Source organism: Pinus tabuliformis, chromosome 6, assembly GCF_031772625.1.
Source record: "Pinus tabuliformis cultivar Carrire ecotype Pingquan chromosome 6, CPIR1, whole genome shotgun sequence".
NCBI lineage: Eukaryota > Viridiplantae > Streptophyta > Pinopsida > Pinales > Pinaceae > Pinus > Pinus tabuliformis.
Genome location: NC_142292.1, coordinates 81,457,033 through 81,479,688, shown reverse-complemented (window position 1 = coordinate 81,479,688; position 22,656 = coordinate 81,457,033). Strand labels below are relative to the sequence as shown.

Here is a 22,656-nt window from a genome sequence, read left to right as displayed (position 1 = left end):
AGTGTTCACCTATGTATGGAGGCCAACGGTTTGAACGCAAGACCTCGTTTGTACTAATACAAAGTCTTACCAACGCGCACAGTTTCAAAACAGAATCGCAGGACCTTCTGCAGCTTTTGGCACTCACGCTTCGCAGCACAGGTCTGGAAGCTCTAGGGATTCCCCACGCAACCCTCTCCTGGATATGGTGAAGCCTCCGGTGAAACCTTTGTGCGGTGGAATGAGAGTATTTAGTGTGTAGTGAAGACTGGGAAGAACAAACAGTAAAACAAAATGGGCACAACAGACACGATGAACTCAGAGGTTTTGAAGGAGGAAGAACCCATTCTCATGAAGAACCCTAAGAGGTTTTGTATGTTTCCAATAAAATATAATGAGGAGAGCAGAGATATGGGAAACAGTGCATAGGAAGTGAGCAGCGTATGGAAAAACAAGATGCAAAGGAACGCTTCTGGCGTTGTAGCAGAGGAACGTGGCAGCAACGTTCAGGTCACTGCGTGGAGCAGCGTTCAAGCCAGTGCGTGGAGCAGCGTTCAGTATGCAACATTTATGGACAACACTTTGTATGCAGCGTATTATGGAGCAACGTATGGGCACCAACGTTTATGGAGCAGCGTATGGACAACGCTTTTGAATGGAGAGCAGAGGAGCATAATAGGGAGTTACAAAGGGCATAAAAGCTAAAAAAATGGAGTTGGCTCTGATACCATGTCAAGCTAGGCAGTAACTCCTTAAGGCAAAAATGATTCGTGTTTATTCCTTCAGGTAGGTCTTCATTAAATACATGAGGAAGAGACTGTTCAGTTCATCTCCTGATGACTGTTCATATTACTTATTTATCTATTTACATTATATTCACCCAATCATGAGGATTAGGTGTCAACAGAAAGAAATAAAAAGAAACCAGTATTTGAAGAATGAAATAAAATCACACCTTCCAGTTACATATATATTGGTTTTGCTAATTAAGAGGACCATTTGTATTCCTAGTGTTGCCTTTGTTTCTAGAGGAATAATCCATGGAGAATTTTAGATTCTGTTACTATACTATTCTACAGAAATTTGATTTATATATGAGTTGAAGGAAAGTACACTTTGGACAAATTGTTGATACATAGACAAACTATGTACTGGTATTAACCTGTAAACATTAGGAATGTGGCAGCCACCTTACAACATCATCAAACAACCCAATTTTCTTCAAATTGACTAAGTGCAAAGGAATTTTGTGCACAATTCTGTCCCAAAAAGCATCTTCATTGAATGATTTATTTGGCTTAAACACAATTTATGCTATTGAGCTTATAGTTGGGATGTTGTTTTTCTTCTCACCAATCCTCAACTAGTTCTACTTCTTTAGTCTATTTCAAGGCTTTCAATGGGTGGATTCCCTGATGGTATAACTAATATCAACCTCAAGAATAATTATGATACATCTGGATGTTGTGTGTATTGACATATTGAGCTTGTTGATGAAATAAGTGTTCCATATAACTTGGTTGTAAGACCCATTTCCTATAGGGCCCCTTCAAGCTAGAGTATTACACTAGATTTGTTTGATATTGGAATTGGTTTTGATTATTTACCAACCTAGATCCATTTTAAATCTAGCTCTATCAAGCGCCAAGAGAGATGAAATCTCTCAAGGTGCGAACATTTCCTCAAGTTTTGCACTCCAAAGATTTGCACTCAGAAAGAGGGTTTCACCTCAAGAGATGACATTTCCTCAAGTTTTGCACTCCAGAGATTTGCACTTAAAAAGAGGTTTTCACATGGAGAGATTTGATCCTCTCAACACTTATAAATCCATATTTAAGATGGATCTAGGTTGGTTTCAATTATCTAAAATAACGTAACTTTGTTTTACATTTAAATTATTCTTCATTAATTTTCCTCTTTTCTTATAATGGATTATAGTTTACAAATTTGAATAATTTGAGTTTAATTAAATTACGCATCCATATTATACACTCATATTTCTAATAATGATCTTAATCTTTTATATCTCTTAAATATTCATTATTTCTTACTTTGATAAAAAAAATCTCACACAAATACATTTTAACAATAATATCTATTTACACAATTTATTGAAGCATTGTTTTCCCTTTAAAATATTATTATCATTAAACATTTGCTTTTAACTTAGACAAAAACATTTATAATTTACATAATTTATATATATGAGATACCAATTAATCTTTACTCGGATACATTTTATCTTACCTCACAGGAGAGCATTTTAACTATCATATCAATTAACATGATTTATATTTCAGAAATACTTATTGGTTTTACTTTAAGAAAATTTAATTCCCATAAAAATATTTTTAACTATCATATTAATTTGATTAATTTATATATATAATACTAATTACCTCACAAAAACACATTTAACCATGATGTCAATTTACTTAATGTTTGTAGGCAATATTTTAGTTTTGTAACTATTCCAATTTCATGCAACATTTGATTGTGTTTTCAGATTTTGGCAAATAACCTTATATGATTTTTTACATTATAGATAAAACAAATTTAATATTTTTGAAAAATGAGATGTTCACAAGTTTTATAGCTAGAATGAGGTGTTGACAAGTTTATTACATGGTCTATATATATTTATATATATTTAAATTTGTTTCACGTGATAACATCTCCTCTGGAAGCAATAAGCTTTTCCAGATTTATCCATCATGCAAGAATAATAAGAAAACAAAACACAATTAAGGCCCCTTCATATTTGTTGAGAGTTGGTTTTGTGTTCAAAGTCCAGTCATAGGGAAATATTTGTTAAGCAAAGCACAATAGGAATTTTCTGATTCCTCTCCACAATGCTCGTAGAGACATCTAAACATCATCTTTGCCAAAACTCACCAAGAAAAAACATCATCTTTGCATCATTGCAGCATCCAGTCTGTCATACATCTTTAGGCATCAAAAGGCTTACATCCATTACTACAAAAGTTCTTAAGCACCTGCTACTGCATTAAAACTGGGTTATCCCTTGCATACAAACACCATAGGAAAGGGTGATTTTTCTACGTAAATCATAAAATAAAATCCTGGTCTCATAATCCTCGATGGGCATGCAAGACCAGCGACAGAGTTGATGCTGAATGCTGCGACCTAATTAGAATCTGAATCCACAGAAACTTAAAATCGAGGCCTAATTGATCTGACAAATTGATGACGTAATTGGTTATCAGAACCTTGGTTATACGCTAAAGCTCCATCAGTTCTATTATCACTAACATTCGATGGTATAGATGCTGCACACTGTTAATCAGGAAGTAGTTTTCCAGTCTACTTTGATCGACTCAGGAATAGAAGATACAATGCCTTGACCTTGTATACCTATAGCTAATAAGTGGAGTCCATCTCCCCAAGTGCAGACGATATTGTCCACACTGTGTTCCTGCAGCAGGTTCCTTGAAACCTGGCTTACCCAAGTTGTTACTGCTACATAAACTGAGTGAAATCCAATTAGTCTGTACATCGTCACATGTGATTACAGGTCTCCATAATCAGTTTGAACATATGCTTGTGCAGGCTGTGCTTGAACATGGAAGAAGTGTATAAGGAACACAGGGAAGAATCTAACGAACGGCTGCTGTCAGGGATTGTTGGTCCCACCCTTGTGTTCTCCTACAGCTGTGAAGCCAATAAACCATACATATTGACAAGAGTCAGAAGTACCACATATGCACACTGAGGTACCTGAAACATCTGGATTTGTACCAAAGAAATGAAATGCTACATTCTGAGGGCACGGGGACCAATTTGACAAATTGAACTCACCACTATTAGCACCAATATAACCAAGTGGAGCGTTGATGCTATGCTGGATCAAAATCACTTCAGAAAAGGATCCAATAAGTGCGGATGAATGAAGGTTTAGGTAATACCAATGCAATCAAACTGTGATTCCTCCTGCAAACCTTCATAGGAATTCAATGGTACTCTACACCTTGACACAAAGTATCCGAAATAGCAAAAACTGAAACACTAGATTAACCAATGTTTACATCATTCGCATTCTCTTCCTCTGAATCACTTAGAACTATTAGCTCAGAGTCCTTTTGGAGTTCAGAACAAACATGCTTGGAAATTCTCTGTAAAGTCTGATTACGTCTCAAGAATGAAGAGTCAAAACCTGGCATCATTATTTGTTGAAAAGTCGAGGTTCTCACTTCCACTTTCTTCCTGATTGATACTTGGATCTTCATCATCTCCATTTGTATCATTTGCACTGTAGTTGATGGCTGGCACAGTTTTTATATTCCCTGACAAGGTCCTCACTTCCTTCTTGATTAATACTTGGATCTTCATCATCTCCATTTGTATCCGTCGCACTGTAGCTGATGGCTCGCACGATTTTTGTATTCCCCTTTTTCCATCCATGGCATAGTATTTGCTGTAGATGATAAGATAGCACCACCTAATCCCAAATAACTATCTCAATTCCTCTTTATTCCAATTTTTAAAGGCAACTGACTTTCAAATATACCCTCACATTTAACCTGGTTCAAGCTTCCCTGTTGATGTGTAATTTTTCCAATTGAAATAATGATCGATCTATCTGGCCGATGCCAAGGCTCATAGAGCCAGGCATAACCTTCGAGCTTTGGATACCATCTCAATTCCTCTTTATTCCAATTTTTAAAGGCAATACTCTCACATTTAATATGGTTCAAGTTTCCCTGCTGATGTGTAATTTTTCCAATTGAGATAATCATTGATCTATCTGGCTGATGCCAATGCTCACGGAGACTGGCATAACCTTCAACCTTTGGATACCAAGAAGCATCTGGTTTCACCTCATCTGCCATATTAGATAATCATAAAGTTTTGACAGGTTAGGAATTAGCATAAATTTGATGTTCCTTTATCATCCTGTTCCCATCAAAAAATTGCAATAAATTACTTACAAAATTAATGATGCTGTCCATTGAATAATTCTCCTTGCACATAGGACACTGCCACTGCATGCGCAAATAAAGAAACTTTCATTTCTTATTTAAAAGCAAATGAAAATTTAAATAGCAAATAGTTGGAGAAATGGTTAAAGAAAGTGTGAATATTTCATGCCAGTGAATTTTCTAGCATGTTGGTCATACAAAAGATTCTAGTTCAAAACAACCCAAATGAATACAAGGTTTGAATTTACCAGAAGATTTTCTACGGGTTAGACCTGTCCGGAAAAACCCCAATACTCGAGAGAATCTTCTATAAATTGCCAAACAGAAGAAAATAATAACACAACAGCAATTTGGTCTATAAATAAATGATTTTGACTAAATCATGATTCAGAGACATCAGGAGTGTTTCCTAAAATTTCAGAATTCCACAGAATAAGCTTTTAAGGAAAGTTTAAAATAAGACATACACAACAGTCAAGCAGTCAAAGATATGTCTGAACAAATAACACGAATAAGCTTTAAAGCATCAAAATGTCCAAGAAAATAGAGATCAAAATCATGTTTCGACAAATCACTGAAGTTAGAAAAGAAAAGGGCAAATTAGTTTATACTTTAATGATCTTTGAACATTTTGTTCTATAATATATCAGTGTTAGATAGGGATGCACTTCTCAAAACTTATTTTGACACGCTCTTCAATAGCAATGCATTTTAATACTTCAGATAATTCTCAAAATACTTTGTAATGCTAAATAAAGAAGATAAATTATAAAAGTCAAAGGAGAGGCATAAAAAGCACTTGTAATAAGGATAATAAACACAAGTTTACAAACCCTAATAAGAACAAAGGTGATGGTATATTGCCAAAGGACATATCCAATTGCAAAGTTGTAGGGAGTGATGATCTTGGAGGCAAAGGGATTGGTCAATTCTCCAAAAGTTATCAAACGTCATTGGAGGGGAAATAAATGCCCTCAAATAGTCACCTTCAATGCCACCTCAGGGGGATAGTGGACACAACTTACCCTATCCATAAAAAGAAACCAGGAGACTCACCATTTCTTCGATGATAAGTTAAGGGGGTTTAAGTAGCTACTTCCAAGTTCCATGGTCAAGTTCTGTTGGAGTCACTAGAAGAGAATCCAGATTTTCATTATGAATTTTTCTCTTCAAAGAAAGGTGAAGTTTAATCTTTAAACCCACCAAGAGGTTGACTAATATACTCCCAGGCAACAACACCAAAGGCGTTGCCTCAAAATCTAGGGCTCACAAGACAAAAACTAGACGAAGGGACAACAATGAGGTGTGGCCCACTGTCACCATAGCCACTACCTCATGCTCATTTATGTACTTTCACCACTAGGGAGGCTTGCCCTTATTAGGTCATCCATGAGAGATGTTAAATCCAAGGGATAAGGTGACAAGATAGGTTTGTAGAGGACAACTCTTCCTAAGAACAAGGCTCATCAAGCATGATGGGGCAATTCGCGTCCTCTAATGAGGCCTGTTCAGGGGATGAATGATATAGAGCTTTAGAAATAGCAAGCCAAAAGGATCAACCTAGAGTCACAAGGCAAAGAAAAGGCTTCCAAACAATCAATACCTTCAAATTAAGGAACGAGAAGGGAAAACTAGGGTTTTTCTGGAGCAAGATCTACCTAGGACATAAAGAATTTAGCTTTGAAATGGATAGATTAGCCACTACAAGGGGTTAATTTTGATGCAACCAACACTCTTCCAATGTTGAATCCTTCCACAAGTCAAAGTCTTCAACCCTAGTAAAATTTCATGCCCTAGCGCTAGCTAGCATCTTATCCTCAAGGGGTCAAAAATCAGATTTAGAGAGACATAATGTGATTTAGGTGAAGTAGTTACCAAGGCTAGGGTCTAGCCCTTGGGATGATGGAGTCTATGGGAGTGTAAAATATGCTAAATTTTGGCAAGGAGTAAGGGAATAATAAAACCCTAGGTTTCAAAACCCTAGCTATCACTTTTGTGAGGGAGCAAAGTCAATTGGGAGAGCTAGTTTAAAGATTCACCAATGGGATTGCCATTCACATTCTATGGGTGAGTAATGCATACAATGCTATCATCTAGATTCAATACAATGATTTTCAACAATAACTAGCAAATTAGAAACCCTAGATAATCAACCATTCCATATATTAGACACCCACAAAAAAAAATATCAAATCCAAAGTACACTTACAAGATAGAATGCATGAACAAGCCTTTATTGCTCCAAAATAACATCTTCGAGACCAAAGAAATAGCTCCAAATAGAAAAATACACTATAAAGTCACATCTCCACAAGAAAACAAAAAGATTGAAAATCTCTAAGAGGGCCAAAATAAGTCACAAGTGATGATGATCCAATACAATGAGCCTATCCTCTATTTATATGAGGATTAGGACTAATAGTAAGCCTAACAAAGACCCTAAAACAAGTTTGATGCTAAAATGTCCTAGAATTACAAGCCAACAGACTAGCTATATCAAAATGTGCCCTAATTTGTCCACACATGTGAGTTGCAGGCACTCTCATGCTAATGTCATCAATAGTAAATGCTCCAAATGCCATGTCCAAGGGTGATGAGGTGTCCAAGAAGGTGTAGATTCCTGTGAAGTTCATGATTCGAGAGTTGGGGTCCTAAGATCCAGTTGGGGTGCCACAAAGTGGTTTCCATAGGTCTCCAACTATTGGAAGTGGCCTCCTCCAGTGTTAGGGCTTCCTTTGGTGCAACAAACCCTCCCTAGTCTCTTAGTGTGAGATCATCCTCATCTGGGCTCTTAATCAATTGTTTTCCTTCAAGTTGTGTCAAGACCAACCTGGGGGCATGCTAGGTCTAGTTGTGTCAAGACCAGCCTAGGGGCATGCTGGGTCCAGTTGTGCCATCCTTAAGAATCCTCAAACTTGGGTCAAATTCAACCAATGTCTTGGGCACTGGGGGTGCTTTGGGACATATGTCATTGATGATGTTGCTAGGAGGCTCCTTACTCTCAATGCTTCACTTGTTTGTGCCAATGTACTCCTCGAAAGGGTCGGGGTGCATGTGGGGAGGGTGCCCAACACTTGGGCTACAGAACCACCTAACAAGAACAACATGGATTCTAGTGAAAGAAACTAGTCATTAGGGACAAAGATCAATAATGCATCTTAGTGAACCAAACTTGAATGTGAAGGAAAATTTAATACTTCAAACAAGGATCCCTTATTAAAATCAGGGCCCTGAACTTGCAAAGGTGTTTTTCCCTAAGTAGGGGTGGCTAAAGGTCAACCTTATTAGGCGCTTCCAGACACTAAGGGGAAGTAGCATTTCCCTAGTCCACCCCTCAATTATTAGGTGTTAGTGAATAGTAATGTGGCAACAGAGGGGATAAGACTTAATTGCCAAGTGTCATGGTCAAGGGTGCCAAATGATGGGGGTATCCACGTCCTGAGTGTATAGATGTGAGGAGGGAGCATTCGTAAATGCATGAGTTACCATTTCAACCTTGGTTTTTCCACCCCTCTTGTGTGCCTTTTACTTCTTGATTTTCCCTTGTATTACCACTTATAGCTCAAGGGTTAGAGCTTGCTTTGTATGAAGTAGAAATTTTATTATCCCTTTAAGATGAGTCAATTTATCGCTCATCGGGGTTGGGACATGCAAGGGCTCCTCTATGATAAAATGGAGCAACATGTGCTCAGGAATTGGGTGATAGACATATTTGGAAGGTAGAGTTCATGCTAGGATTTTTCCCACCCGCTAATTCTTCTATTCTTGGCCATCTTTTGCATTTTAACATTTCTTTTTGTTTCTTTTAGTAGCATCAACCTCCCGGAAAAAAAATTTGGGCCCTACTCAAGGTATGTGAACATATGAGTGCCGAGTCTTGAAGAACCAATGACAAGTTGTACCCAAAGAATGGAGGAGAGATATGGACTTGTAGTGTAGGATGGAAGGTGTTAAGTGTGACATAGGGAAGATGGAACATGTTATCTCAATCATGGTTTTCCAAGTGTGCCCCTCCTATAACCTAGTGGTCCTTAAGGAAAGTCCCAACGGACTAGGATCAAAGATTAACCCCCCAAGTAAGGTGAGAGATCAAGAATGCAATCAAGGTCTGCTAATCATCCAGATCACCCCATAATCCATACTAAATGCCCAAAGACAAACAAGTATAAGCACTCAAATGCAAAATGATCAAAATACCTTGTGAGTGGTTGCCCACCTTTGCCCAAATGCTAATCTAGATGGGTAAGAAACACATCGCTAATGCAAGTGGGGGAGATATATGGCATATCGTCAATAATGGTGGCTCTCAGGGGTTGTTGGTTTTCTGGCTGACCGGTTGGCTATCAAGTGGAGGACAAAAGTTTTCTCCTATGGGGTTACCCATTTTGTTGGGTCACATGTATTTTTCTTCATAGGGCCATTATCCTAGGAACAAAGCCCTTGTATGCTATAGACTTTAATTAATGAAACAAAAAATTTTGAAGGGAAGAAATTATTTGTACATGTGTATGAGATTGGTGTAATCATTTCCCTTCAGTTGTTATATTCTATTTAAATGTTAAAATCTTACACATTTTTTTGGGTCAATAGATCTAATCTATTGGGAAGCAATTAACCAAATCATTGGGGTTAGAAATTAGCATGGTATCAAAGCACAACTTCTGAAGACTAATCTATAAGAGTTGCACAAGAAGATTGATCCACAAAGCACAAAAAGAATCAACCAGAAGTTAATGTACAAGAGATATTCGTGCAGGAGTCAAAGATTGTACAAATCAAGCCATAGGCAGACGCAGCTAGGCAAAAAATTGCATTCAAGGTTGGCCATATGTCATACAATGCCTAAGATAGATATCAAAGTGGTAGTTGTCCAACTTTGTAGTAAAGGCTAACCATATGGTGATTGAGAAAAAGAAAAAGGGGGTGGGTGGGTGGTGGGGGCTTCCAGCTTCCACTAAGGTTGTATGGCGAAAAACAAATGAGTTTGAAACATAAAAAGTGGATTGTAGCCATAGGCATCAAGTGCAATTGACAAAAAAAGGTCGTGATGGGCTAGCGCACGAGCTAAAAGTAAATAAATACAACTTCTAGCTGCCAATCTGCGTGTAGAAAACACGAAAGGATTGTCACCAAGTCCGAGACATGTAAAAAGATCCCAACAATAGCCAAGTTAAGGGATGCAAACACTGAAAGCCATTAGATCATGTGCATGAAGTCGTTAGTGTGCAGGGGTAACCATACACTATTATACATAGCCACAGAGTTCCATATAGTAGCCACAAAAGCCGAATGATGCGTGGAGGTTGATAGAAGAGAAGTTTGGGCTGTAAATTCATACTAGTTTGTACATGTAGTGTAGTAGCATGGTGACAACAACTACAATGTACAGCGGGTACATGGGCATGATATCTATAAGTGCCAACAAAGCTATCAATGCAGCCAATACTGATTAGTGGAGGTCATCCTTCAGAGGAACAGAGGGAGACCTTACCAATTGAAGGTTTGACATAAAATATTTTTTTGTGGGGGTTTTCAAAGGACCGAAACACATAATCATAAGAAATCTTACATATCTACAAACCAGTAGCATTCTTTTTTCTTGTGGGTGCTATGACTTAGCACAAGAAAGTTATTGTCGAATCTAGAAATGGCAACATCTAGTCTTAGATTTGAGGATAGGTTGGATGGAGCATCTAACTTCTTGCCTTGGGAGGCAAGGGTTACCTTGCTACTGAAGGAGATATTGCCTTCCTCACTAAGAGGGAGTGTTGATATGGGGTTTAATGGTAAGTTTCGCTGGGTGAAACCCACGAGATGGAGGTTCAAATCTCATTGAGTATATGGCCTATTGTGTCTTGGCTAGAAGAGTAGGTGACCCCCGAGCAGACATCTCGGCTCTTGTTGAGGCATAAGTTAATTGCTATTGTGTGCGGCTTGCAGGCTGTTGCACCTAGCCTAGGTTTATAGTGGCAGCCAGTTGGATTTGATCCTAGGCCTGTTCAGGATAACTCTCACCAGTTACCAATTATCCTAGATTAAAAAAAAAGAATAGCTTGGGAAGGTACTTCCAAAGAAGCCTGTGTTTAGGCATGTGAAAGTCACCTAATTGACCCTTAATCTTAGCAATTAATTAATTAAAGTAAATGGCTTTTAAAAGATACAGTGAGTTAATATAATGAAATACAATGGTTATTTACATAAATGAATTAGATGAATCTCAATCATTGATCTAAAGTGTTCTTGAGATCTAATCTCAACCATCAATCACTTTGGAAATTATGGTTGTGGATTCAATCAATAACTCGAACTTTTAAAAAGAAGGCTAGTCTAAGGGAGAATACACATCTTTGAACACAAAACGGGGAGTGTTAGAACTCGGTGATTGGGTGAAGGATATTCATTCCAGTGTGCAGGGTGTGAAGAAGAGTGAAAGGGGCGGTAAGCGATGGGTCCAAATCAGCTAGCAAATCGAAGTACAAATGGTTTGATCAATTGAATTAATTCCAAGTTCTTGTTGCATTAGTATTTTTCCTCAAATGGCCATTACCCCAAGAAGGGAGCCCTTGTATGTTGTAGAATTAAATTAGAGAAACAACAGATTTTGAAGGGAAAATTTATGTATGCATGTGTATGAAATTGGTGCGATCATTTTGCTTTTGTCGTTATATTTTATTAAGTGTTAAATTCTCATCCATGTTTTTAATTTAGTAGATTTAATCTTCTAGGGAGTAATTATCAAAGGTTGTTGAGGTTAACGAACCAAAGCTCATACTTGATGAGATGAGCAAGAGAGTTGAAGAGGGAATATGTTATAAGTTTGATGAAGCCTTAAATAGAGATGAAGACAAATAAAAATTCAAAAAGGACTTGAAGATGGATAAACAAAGTTGATAGATGGTACAATAATTCAGTTTCAAAAGGGGAAGGAATAGAAGATATAACAAGGCTGCCACAAATTTCTTAAACTTGAAGTAGAGATCATGGTTAAAGACAAAATATGATAGTATTATCTCAGAAGTGACCACAATCAAAGATCAAGAACATAAGCTAGGGCACGGTACTATACTAGAAAGGAAGATTAATGATAATGTTGTGCATGATGGAGAAAAACCTTAAAAGGTGGAACAATATTGATATCCTCATTACTAGGAACGCCTATAATGAATACAGGAAAGTGCATATCAGTAACCTCATTCAAAGAAAATAAATGGAAGAACCAATGGAATTCATGTACTCAAAAGCCAAGGAACAAGTATATGATAAAACTAAAAACTACAACAAATTGGAAAAATGATGATAATACATGGAATAAAAAGAAAACTACCTAGTAGTGTTAGATTATCAAGGATTGGCACCAATAATAATTACAAATGGATGGATAGATAATTAAGCATGGAAAGCACTAAGAAAAAATAAGAGGAATTCTTACTATTTGAAATCATCTTAGTGCTTAAAGGACAAATCTCTTAAGGAGGGAGGGCATGTTGTTCCCTTATCACAACATAATGGGTCCTATGGATCCATCAAGGCCAGTTGAATCATAAAAGTCAATGTAATGGATCATTGTGGTGTCTTTTATCATGTTAATTGATGCCCCTAATATTATTTTATCATATTTTAATGTACCATCCATGATTTCTAGCTTTATGACTAATGTCTATTGTATATATTTATAGTGCTTTTCCAAGAAATATAACATAATCCCTTCCATTATTTAAAATAAGGAATACATATGATTTTTTGACAAAACATTAAGGTGCATAAGCTCAGTTATAGAGTTCACAAACAAAACCTCCATAAAACTCCAAAATAGATCATCGAAAATGAAAACTACCCATTATATAGATTTTTCAAACCTCTCACAAAGCAATCCCCATCGTAAAAAGTCTTACAAGGAGAGAGCTTGGATCTTTGCAACAAGCTCTCAATAGGTGTGACAAATGTGGATTTTAGTGAAGCTTAATTTGATTTCTTTCACGTGTTGAAAACTATCAAATACACCTATATTTCTTTGCGTTCTAATTCCCCTTAGCCATTCCACCACCAGTAAATAGTATCCATAAATATCGATGAACCCGAGTCCTCCTTCCATGGATAATTTCATCAAAATAGATAAGACCTTGATTTCTTCATAGCCATAGGTGATTGTGCGCCACTGCACAAAACACACTCAAATTTGATTTTGTGGAAGTCAGAAAGGTGAACCTCGATATTTTGAGGTGCCTTCAAATACACATGAATACTTGAAGTCTCTATTCTTGGATCTACAACAAATCAATACTTTTTCACCTTTGTTGGTTTCTCAAACAGTAGATAGGCTCGTTTAAGTTTGCAAAAGATTTTGTATGGTTATTTACATGCTCCTTGGAATAGGAACTCATTCCTAGTTAGCAATACCACCCATAAAATAAAACATGGAAGAGGTCGATGTGCTTCAGGTCTTACCTCTTGATATTCCAACCAGATTTCTGATGTTTCTTCTGTGTCTTCATACCATACCCCTTTGCCACTAGTGATAGATTTTGTAGCAATACATACCACTTCAGTAAAATAACATTGAACAGAAATCTGATTGATGCTTGCATAATTTTCCATAGATAATGGGCAACTCCCAGGACTCTGCCAGCTTTTTTTGTAGTATATCCCAGATCAAAGATTTTATTGTTTTTTTTCGAGGAAAAGTCGTAAGAAATCATGATATTTTAAGGGCGGCTAAAACTTTCAAATATGCTGCCAGTTTGAAATATCCTTTTCCTCCTTTTTTTAAGAGCTGCAAGGTATCTTAGATTAACCTTGTAGTCATTTCCTATTTCATTTTCAGCCCATACAAGACTGTTTGGTTTATCTCTTAATCTTATATAATCCAACTAGGGGGCAGAGACATATCGGTTCTACTGTAGTGCCAAATCCTTGTTGAGTCCTACCCGGCTTGCATCCTCATTGTTCCTGTCATAAAATGCTTCCAAATAAAACCAATTTTAAGAAATGTAAGAGGGCAATCAAACGTTGTGAGATGCTTGACATATGGAGGCCTCCTATCTATGAATCAGTTCGTTCCAATATGGACCTTCTGTCCGTTTCCAATTAGCTAGGAAAGACGATCACCAATGATTGAGAAGTCTTTTAGTACCTCTTTCCATACTATAGATCATCCAGAAATCGATTTTCTAGGGTTTCTTATCCAGTCCTCCAGGATTGATGGTTCAATATATTTCCACTTCATCACACTCTGCCACAAAACTTCAGTAAAGAGGACTCTCCGCATTACCTTTGTAGCCAACGATTCTAAAAATGGAGAGAAAACTTTGAATCCCCAGCTTCACTACTTCTTAGGCCTTAATGGTGTTTTCCATTTAACTAAAAGTATGCCACCATATTCTCTCATTCCTGCCCAAACATACCTGGAGCACATTTTCATTATCTTGTTTAGTATGTCTGTGGGTATTGAAGGAAAAGACGTCTGATAAATAGGTGTGAACTCAAACTTGTCTTTAACAAGGGTCAGGCTCCCTCTTATGAATATCCACCTGTTATATAAAAAAATGGCCCTTTTTCAGTCTTTAAAAATAGTCATAGCCAGTCTTTGTAGTAGTTATTTTCCTTCAAGTGAAAACCCAAATACTTTGTAGTCTCTTCAAATTCTGTAACTTTAAATAGAAACAAAATCTTAATTCTAATAGAAGTTGGACCATCAATCTGGTGCAAGGTTATGGTTGAATTTTAAAGGTAGGTCTTTATTCATGTAGCTATACAGCATTGAAGAAGAACATTTCCTATCATTTTTGCCTCCCGGGAAGAACCATAATATCCTATACAAAGAGTATATGGGTGATAGTGAGTTCTTTGGTCACTTGAATTACTTTTATTTGTCATCCTTCGTTTAGACTCTTCAAAATTCTACTGAGAACCTTTGGCACTAATAAGAAGAGTAAAAGTGACAGGGCGCGTCTTGACTAAATCCTCTCTGTGGCTGGAAAAAATAAGGTGACCCATTTATAAGGCAACGTATGATATTGTAGATATGCACTTACCTATCCAATTGACAAAGTGGATATCAAACCCTATGTGAAGCATCAATTACAATCTTAAGAAAATTGAATCCACTCTATCATATGTATTTGAGAGATTCAACTTGATGACGGAGGAGGTAGTATTCCTTGATTTAATAGTGTGGAGCACCTTGGGAAATTCCCACCATATCAAAAATCTGCCTTCCTGGAAGAAAACCAAACTGCTCATCAGAGATGATAGCCTTCAGGCTATTACTTTGGCATAATTTTGTAAACACATCTGCATAATCGTTAATGAGATTTGCCAATTTGCGTGAAAGAGAAGGGGCTTATTCATATTGAGGTTGTTCGCAATGAAGGTGGAGTTGAAAGAACGAAAGTCATTCCCCATGGATCTTGGTTCTTCAACAAGTAGTGACAAGTATTCCCTTATCTCTTTAAAGAAGCCTTCCAAAAGCTCAATGGTCCAGCCATCTATGACTAAAGATTTATCACCTTGAAAAGAGTTTTTATACTTTTTAAAGATACTCCTCACTTACATGGGCATTGAGTGAATCATTTTGCTCATCTAAGAGCAATCTGTTCAAAAGAGAGATGTATAGGAAAATTTCAGAAATATTCAACTTATCTGGCTTCTTGTAGATTTTCTTGTAGTGATCCACACGCACTTTAACAACATCTTTAAAGAAAGACAGAATGAACAAGGCCATTGATGTCATACACGTGAAAAAAGGTAAGAGTTTTATTCTCCTCCTTTCAACCACTCTGCCTTAGCTTTTTATCTCCATAATGCCTCTTCCCAAGCTAGAAATTTGCTTCTATCTTCTTCTAGACTCGCATCAGAACATAACATTTGTTAGGTCATCATGTATGACCTCTAGTTTATCTTCCGCTTCCGTAAGGGCCTGCTGGTTCTGAGAGTTTTGTCCTTTAAAGTTTCATCCACTGCAATGGCTTTAATCCTCAACACGTTTATGGGAAGGGCCTCGATGGCTTACTCTCTAGAACCTATATCATAGGGGATCCATTCAGCTTTAAAGAAGATGATTCAGGTGCCCAGAATGGTGAGGAAGATCAACCATGCACACATGGTGCTCCAGTTGTGGTTCTATGTGATAATCCAGACTCATGCAATGAAAGTATTTTGAACCACTTTTCATCAAGCTTACATGGATACAAGAAGACCAGATACACACAAATTTAGCATTGTCCAGTATGATGTAATATCTCTTCAAGCGAATGAGATCCTAGTTTTCAAATCCATTCATTGCATATCCTAACATCATTGCATTCATGACAACCCAACTCATCTAGGCCTTCTATTATAGACGTGGTGTGCATCATTTATGGTCTTGCGTTTCAGACACGTTATAAGGAAAGCAACCACAAAACCATCAGATTGAAATCCATATCTAATTATACATTTGTGGCAAGCTTTTCATGTCTCGCAGCTACCAAATTGACACATGCAAGAAGCACACATGAAAATCTGTCCACATATAGCTCCATGTCAGTCAATTACATTTCTGAGAAAGTGCCAGAGCTTCCAACTCTACACATATCCCACAATCATTGCATTCCATGAGACAACATCCTGTTCTGCCATTTCTTGAAAGACCTTTACAAATATCTGGGATACCCATTCAGCAAATATCTAACAACCAATGCATTCTAGGAAACAGCATTATATTCAGGCAAATTTCCAAACACTGTCCAAGCTTCATGTCTAGTTACATTTGACAGAAGATGTCTAAAAGGCATCTCCAGCTACAACATCAGAAAGTAACCAACGTTTCCATGACATCGACAAGAATTTTCAAATTTGCACACAACAAAGAACCGAGTCTTTCCTGAGAAAAGGAGGCTGAATTGGTTGAGCGGCAGGTTGTCTTGTCTAGTAGGCAGTTTGACCAGGTGACCAGGGCTACCAGTTTGACTTTTGTTTAGATGTATCAGGGCTGCCACGTGAGAGCTTTCTGCGCCTAAATTAAGAGTTGCCCGAGTGCATTATTATTTTGAAAGCCTCTTTACAAGTATTAGGCAATTCCTTGTTAGAGGCGATTCCTTGCTGAAGTCAAGAAGATTAATTGCTCAAACCGAAACGTGAAGAGTCGTCCCAGAAACCTAATTCACCCAAAAGCTCGTATACTTCATATTTCTCAATCTCGAATTGAATTGTACTGCTTTTATTAATAACCAAGTCCAGTCGGTGGACTAAATTCAAAATCTCTCCCTGCAAAGTGCTCAATTTTCAGCCTAGTTTCAGATCTTTTAAACAAGCATCTTTTTAAACATGAACATCTTTTCAAAATAATCCTAAATACTAATATATATTGATACGCAGCATCTACACATGTAAGAAGTAGCAAGTAGCAAGCAAAAAAAAAGGTTCAGATCCAACGTTCGCTAGATTTGAGACAATACCTGAAGCAGGACGTTGTTGTTTTGATTTGGAAAGAGAATTCACATATTCCAATCCCGGCACTCTTTGAGGACTCGAATTTAAATCGGGAGTCTTAAAAATCAATGAATTTGTTGATGGTGGAGCCGCAAATGCTTCATATTTTTGGCTTTCCAGTGACCTATACTTCGGCTTCGGTTTCTCACCAGAATATAGGTACAATGTAACTTCCCGCAGAGACCGGAATCGAAAGCCGGTAGATTTTTGGACATAATACTAAAGTAAACAACCATTTTATTGGTGTAAATAAAAATGAGACATATTACCCTGCTGTCGCGCCAGATTCTCGGTATCTTATCTCCGTTATCCATCCTTTACGAAACCACTGGGGAAGCTTTTGAACAGTATTCTTTTTATTTTCCGGTGCTTTCTGACTCTTCGTTCCCTTGCGCTGGAATCGCAGTACTAGGCTGTATAGCATTGTAACGGCTCTCAGTAGATTCTGTCAGGGTGTCCTCTGGTCTTGAGAAATCTGTCTTCAAACCTGTAATATTCATATGGTCTTCTCTGAGTAGGCCACTTTTACTGATCACATGGGTACATTGATCATTTTCCAGTTCAGATAAATCAACCTGACACAATTCACAATCCTTTTTTATGGCTCCAACTGGGGAAGACTGCTTTGAAGGGAACTCATTATCTGAGAGTCTTCCATTTCCAAAAGGTGAAAAACAACTTATCTGCATTACTGGCACAGGTAATCCCTCCACAAACAGTAGCTCAAATTCATCAGCCTTGTCATCCTTATAGTCCTTACTGTAATTTATTCCCAGTTGATCACAGCCTATTTGCAGCTTAAATGGTGATACTTTGACTTGATAATTATCTCCAATCCGGGGGGTAATATGTGGACTATCAGAATCGTCACTGGAGTAAGTAGATGCTGATGACAGTAATGGACTTCCACATATTTCATGAATTGGCTCACTCCCATCATTGCTTTCATGAAGAGATGACTGCATTTCCTGTATTGTGAAAGCCAGTCTCTTCATCTAATGACAGTATAGAGATCTGAGCAGACAAACAGTTTTTTTAGGAGCCGAGCATTATCAAGTTTGAGGCCATAAACAGCAGTAGCGACACACTAAAGTACTTGAAATGGGAAATTGGTGGATAACAAAATAGACAAACTTAGATTCAACACATCAAACAGTGGTTTCCTTTTCCTTTAGTCCTAGCCAAATCTGAAAGCATAATAATTGAGTTCAGAGTTAATCTACGTATGTTTCATCATTAACACAAGATAAGCTTATTATGGTACAAATGTAAGGATCAAATCAGAAATTCCTTTAATTGATTGATTGCACAGCTCATAAATCTTGGATAGACTGAGGAAATTCAATACCAAACACTGCTGTAAAAGAAGAAATCCATCTTGACTAGCAACCATGATTTCAATCTTGCAGATGACTTGGAGCTAAGAGATTTATGGGAAAACCATTTCAAACCACCTTCAAACTTGGATTGAGGACTGTTCACTTACCTGCAAACAAGAAAATAAGAACGGTCTCATACAGACAGTAGGTGAGCAAGGTTTCACTCTTGTAAGCCCAGGGGGAGGCCGAGGATTGGTATCACCACTCCAGACCTCAGGGAATGGCTCCCAAGGTGCCGTGGCTCTTCCTCTGCTTCAGAAGGTGCCACATTATCTGAACTTTTCCCTGCTTTTGGGGTGGAACTTTTGGGGTGGAACATGAGCGAGGAAGCAGAAAACCAAACCCCCATCTGCAGAAGAGAATGAATCAAGACCGCTGTAAGAGAGCCTTTTCCAGGCTCCCATGAAGGCTATTTTTGTCAAACGGTTGGAGTATCCGTAACGCCTAGCTCAAAAGAACCTGCAGAATTGATGCCATAAGAAAATCTCCGTAACTGAATCATACCAGATTTTAATCGGATGGTACACGTGATTTTGGGCAACATACAAGGGAGCAGCATGTGCCTACGCAAGAAAATTCCTTAAAGTTCATAACGCAGATTTTAAAAAGCAACTCTTCTTACTCAAAGAATTGAGTTCACTTTTTTTAATGCTGTCCACATGTTTCTCATCATAGGTTAATTTGTCATTTAGGTTAAATCTATTGCAGAACCAAGAAGATTAATCTGATCCAACTGGATTATGAAATTCAGTTCATATGTATCAGTTAGGTTAAATCTATTGCTGTATTATTAACGACAGCATACCATTTTTACGTTTACACAACAAATTGAATTTTTGACAAGAAAATTTTACCTCTGGGATCTCATGTTTCAAATGCTCAGGTATGTCAGGAAAAAGGCGTGCCAACGATTCCTTTTGCCGCCATCCAGAGAAAATGCGCTGGCCTTGGATACACTTTCTGCTTCTTGTCTTTCTAGATTCTGCCCATCTGCAATATGACTCTGTATTGAAGAACTTGCCGTAATAGTGTGCTAATATATCCCCCATTTCTTTAGTTTCCACAAATCTTTTCACTGCTTTAAGATTTTTCCCAAAAGTATACAGCCCAAATATGAATAAATCTTCCTCACTTTTACTCCAGGATGCACTCGGGCTGCCGGACAATATCATGTAACCTTTTGAGCTTGCGTCTTCCCCCATATTATGTATTCCTTTCTGCTGAACCTGGCAATTGGAATCAATGCAGTGCTTGTGTAAGTCCAAAAAACCAACTTTTATCTTCTTGACCATCTTGCAACCAACCCTGCCCCTTTTTCTTCGATGCCCATCACAATAGGAAGAAGTATCAAGCACAGTATTAGCTGCCACAGTAGATTCTGTCAGGGTGTCCTCTGGTCTTGAGAAATCTGTCTTCAAACCTGTAATATTCATATGGTCTTCTCTGAGTAGGCCACTGTTACTGATCACATGGGTACATTGATCATTTTCCAGTTCAGATAAATCAACCTGACACAATTCACAATCCTTTTTTATGGCTCCAACTGGGGAAGACTGCTTTGAAGGGAACTCATTATCTGAGAGTCTTCCATTTCCAAAAGGTGAAAAACAACTTATCTGCATTATCCCTCCACAAACAGTAGCTCAAATTCATCAGCCTTGTCATCCTTATAGTCCTTACTGTAATTTATTCCCAGTTGATCACAGCCTATTTGCAGCTTAAATGGTGATACTTTGACTTGATAATTATCTCCAATCCGTGGGGTAATATGTGGACTATCAGAATCATCACTGGAGTAAGTACATGCTGACGACAGTAATGGACTTCCACATATTTCATGAATTTGTTGATGGTGGAGCCGCAAATGCTTCATATTTTTGGCTTTCCAGTGACCTATACTTCGGCTTCGGTTTCTCACCAGAATATAGGTACAATGTAACTTCCCGCAGAGACCGGAATCGAAAGCCGGTAGATTTTTGGACATAATACTAAAGTAAACAACCATTTTATTGGTGTAAATAAAAATGAGACATATGACCCTGCTGTCGCGCCAAATTCTCGGTATCTTATCTCCGTTATCCATCTTTTACGAAACCACTGGGGAAGCTTTTGAACAGTATTCTTTTTATTTTCCGGTGCTTTCTCACTTTTCGTTCCCTAGCGCTGGAATCACAGTACTGGGCTGTATGGGAATGACTCTGCTCAACCATTGTAACGGCTTGGTTGTCCGGCTCAAATCCCTGAAACGGAGAATAAGAAAATATGTACACACAATTAATTAAACGACTTAAACGGTGATAACAGTAAAGAAATGTTTAATCTAAAAGCTTACAAACAGGTTTTAGGAAGAAAACTGTTGATTTCATGCTTTGAATAAGGAAGAACTAATTTTTTTTTTTCGGAAAAAGTGTTGATTTCAAAGGAAGAACTAATTTTTCAAAGTTATTTTGGAAAGAGTTCCAATCTAGATATAAACAAACTGAAAATAATATTAGAGCTTCTCAATAGTTTGGTAGAAAAATAATGATATTAATAGTGTTAAATATTAATAATATTTAACACTATAGTACAACAATTTACTTGAACCTGCAACATTTCATCTCAAATTTCATTTAGGACAAGTATATTCAAACTCTGATTATTAGTTGATTTCAAGTCTTGTTTTAAGGCCTTTTTCCTTCTGTGGTTTTTTACTTTGCTTTTGATTATTGCTTTAGTATTTTTCAACTTCTCTTAGCCAAATAAAATACCAAATATTCAAAAATATCTCATGTTATGATCCATAGCCATTGAAACAGAGGTGACGTAAGCATCTTCCACTTCAACAATATAGTCTCACTCGTGTGTATAAATTATTGAAGAAATAAAATCAGTAAACAAAATAAAAATAAAAATTATAATTTCCTTGTAAAAAAAAAATATAAAATTGATTTAATAGTAAAAAATTTCTAAAAGTTAAATTATTGTGAAAAAAATTCATAAAATTGAATTAATTCCGTTTCTAATTTTTCTTTGTCTCTGAATGACTAACCTCGAGTGACTTACTAATTTTGAAAAATAGAAACGCGTATGCAAGATTGTGCTTTGTGTAAATGGAGAGAGAGAGGGATTTACGAACAAACCTGTAAATGGCACTCGCACAATCGTGTAAACGGAAAGAGAGAGGGATTTACGTACAAACCTGTAAATGGCACTCTCATTTTCAACGGACAAGCCAAGTCATTACACTAACCTAGCCATTGACTAATTTAAATATTAAAAAAACAAAAATAAAAATAAAATAAAAAAGTAAATTTCAAAAAAACAAGACACTGCAAAACGAGTATGGTCATCCATATACTCATGATTCACCGGGAGGGGTCGACGGGTTTGAAATCCCTTTCCTTTCTCATCAAGGATATATTTTGCTTTTACAATGAACAATATCTATGTGTGGGGTTTAATGAAGTTTTATCAGGTTAGATCTAATAACTTGTAGACTTAATAGAGTAGATAAGAGCCGTTCAAATTTATGAGGTATAATTTAGTAGATTTATATATGGTTTAGCTTTTAGTGGGTTTTAGGCATAAATTTATGGGGAGGAGTTGATGGTGGGTGTGTCTAGAATCCATTAATACATATGTTGACCTAATGAATTTCTATATGTGATATACATATAGATCTAAAAGCAGATCTTAGAATTTATCTAATAATGCATAGATCTGAGCTAAGAATGTGTAGATCTAAAGTTTAATACAATTTTTTTTATTTAGATTTTTATTTTTTCAATCGTCAAGATAAAAATCTAAATCCAAATCACAATCACAATATACATATGTTACTCTACAGATAAATTTCTTCTCAATAACTTACTTTCAACTTGCAGAGGAAGAGTTTCTTCTCAATAACT

The 22,656-nt window shown here is 37.1% G+C and overlaps 1 protein-coding gene across 6 annotated transcripts; it reads right to left on the bottom strand.

Moving 5' to 3' along the window:
• Positions 1-2,952: 2,952 nt before the first annotated feature.
• LOC149257363 (uncharacterized) lies at positions 2,953-20,977 on the bottom strand. Of its 6 annotated transcripts, XR_016256732.1 has the most exons (6): positions 19,621-20,977; positions 19,271-19,329; positions 18,874-19,115; positions 17,354-18,401; positions 4,929-4,982; positions 2,953-4,822 (listed from the first exon to the last, which is right to left on the bottom strand). XR_016256732.1 is itself a non-coding variant. In XM_089414160.1 (3 exons), the coding sequence occupies exons 1-3, from the start codon at positions 20,386-20,388 to the stop codon at positions 4,814-4,816; spliced, it is 831 nt and encodes a 276-aa protein (XP_089270286.1). In that variant the 5' UTR covers positions 20,389-20,976; the 3' UTR covers positions 2,953-4,813. The 6 variants fall into 6 exon arrangements, 1 of the variants encoding a protein (XP_089270286.1); XR_016256730.1 differs by lacking the exons at positions 18,874-19,115; positions 19,271-19,329 and having other exon boundaries at positions 2,953-3,651; positions 3,799-4,822; positions 19,621-20,975; XR_016256733.1 differs by lacking the exon at positions 19,271-19,329 and having other exon boundaries at positions 18,874-19,225; positions 19,621-20,973.
• Between the last annotated feature and the right edge of the window lie 1,679 nt (positions 20,978-22,656).

Coding starts and splice junctions, on each gene's coding strand:
- LOC149257363 (XM_089414160.1), bottom strand. CDS start 20,388: ATGCAGATAAGTTGTTTTTCACCTTTTGGAAATGGAAGACTCTCAGAT. Junction 4,983..19,620: donor TGAAACATGAGATCCCAGAG/GTAAAATTTTCT, acceptor TTGCGCATGCAG/TGGCAGTGTCCTATGTGCAA.